The sequence below is a fragment of the Anneissia japonica genome, unplaced genomic scaffold (assembly GCF_011630105.1).
Source record: "Anneissia japonica isolate Jap-2015-1 unplaced genomic scaffold, ASM1163010v1 scaffold95574_len1183_cov147, whole genome shotgun sequence".
In the NCBI taxonomy this organism is placed as follows: Eukaryota; Metazoa; Echinodermata; class Crinoidea; order Comatulida; family Comatulidae; genus Anneissia; species Anneissia japonica.
The window spans coordinates 1-1183 of NW_022741226.1; the positions used below are offsets into that span (position 1 = coordinate 1).

Consider the following 1183-nt stretch of genomic DNA (forward strand, 5'->3'; position numbering starts at 1 on the left):
AGCTGGCGAGACCCCTGGTTTTAACACTGTCGCTTTGTGGGACCTTGCAACAATATCCAAGGCTTAGCGAAAAAGTCCATTGTTCACAAACGTTTAAATTATAAAATTATACAAAAACTGTTATGCCTCTCAACAATCTGGAATTCACCTGTCGACTTAACAAATCCTACAATATGGATGGGGTCAAGAGATTTTCCCGCTAAAACATGGAATGACGTAGCATCTTGCCCATATAGAGACACTTTCGTGTCTTTCCAACACCTGTTATTTTGTTTCTCCAGTAAACTTATACAGGCTTGAATTAGTCGCCTGAGTGTGGCCTGTTCTTTCGTGTGGCTGCTACCTTCATTGCCACATAGCCAGATTATTAATCGAGCCATCGTACGTTTGTTGATTTCATCAACTTCAAACTGTAGTGGAAAAAGACAGTTAATGCAATTAATTAATTAATGCATAAATGAAGATATATTTTAGAAAAAGAAAACAAAATAAACTTTATGTTCTATAGTCAACGCTTTTCGCTGATTTTGTTGTTTAACTTGTCGTTGCTTATTTATATATTGAATATTAAATTAAAAATATGAAATTAATATATAACAATAACAATAAAATATAATCACAATCATAATAATAGTCATAATGGTCCTAAAATAACTCACAGTAATAAAAAAAAATAACAATATCAATAACAAAAATAATATAAGTAACAAAATTAACAATAATGATAATGATGATAGCTATAATGTTAATAATAATCATAATATTTACAATAATAAGAACAATAATATAATAACAATAATGAACAATAATGTTAAGGATAATAATAACAATAATAAATAATGCCATATTTAATAATAATTATAATGATAATAATTATAGTAATTAAAACGCATACAAAATAATTATAATTGTCCTTACAACAATTTCTTCTTGGCGTTTATCGTTCAAAATAACAGCTACTGTAGTTTTAACAATCCTGCAACGGATTTTGATTCGTACGTCGTCTCCATAAATAATTAGTTTTACAATATCCATTGCTTCTGGTCGCATAGCGTTGCTGAATTTCACCCAGGATTGTAAGAGCTCTGTTGTCGACGTTGAGCATCCAGCCGACGATAGCGTGTTCAATAGTAATGATATTCGCTTTTCACTGGCAAGACCAACAAGGCTATCTACTTGCACG

At 30.9% G+C, this 1183-nt stretch overlaps 1 protein-coding gene across 1 annotated transcript; it reads right to left on the reverse strand.

The window, feature by feature from the left end:
* Nucleotides 1-28: 28 nt before the first annotated feature.
* On the reverse strand, nt 29-1177 carry LOC117118679. The gene is made up of 2 exons (XM_033263347.1): nt 919-1177; nt 29-410 (listed from the first exon to the last, which is right to left on the reverse strand). The coding sequence occupies exons 1-2, from the start codon at nt 1048-1050 to the stop codon at nt 99-101; spliced, it is 444 nt and encodes a 147-aa protein (XP_033119238.1). The 5' UTR covers nt 1051-1177; the 3' UTR covers nt 29-98.
* Between the last annotated feature and the right edge of the window lie 6 nt (nt 1178-1183).

What these genes read in the sequence shown, in the direction of transcription:
- LOC117118679 (XM_033263347.1), bottom strand. Translation starts at nt 1,050, where the DNA reads ATGCGACCAGAAGCAATGGATATTGTAAAACTAATTATTTATGGAGAC. An exon ending in AACGCCAAGAAGAAATTGTT is followed by an intron (nt 411 to 918) that starts GTAAGGACAATT and finishes TTTCCACTACAG; the next exon opens with TTTGAAGTTGATGAAATCAA.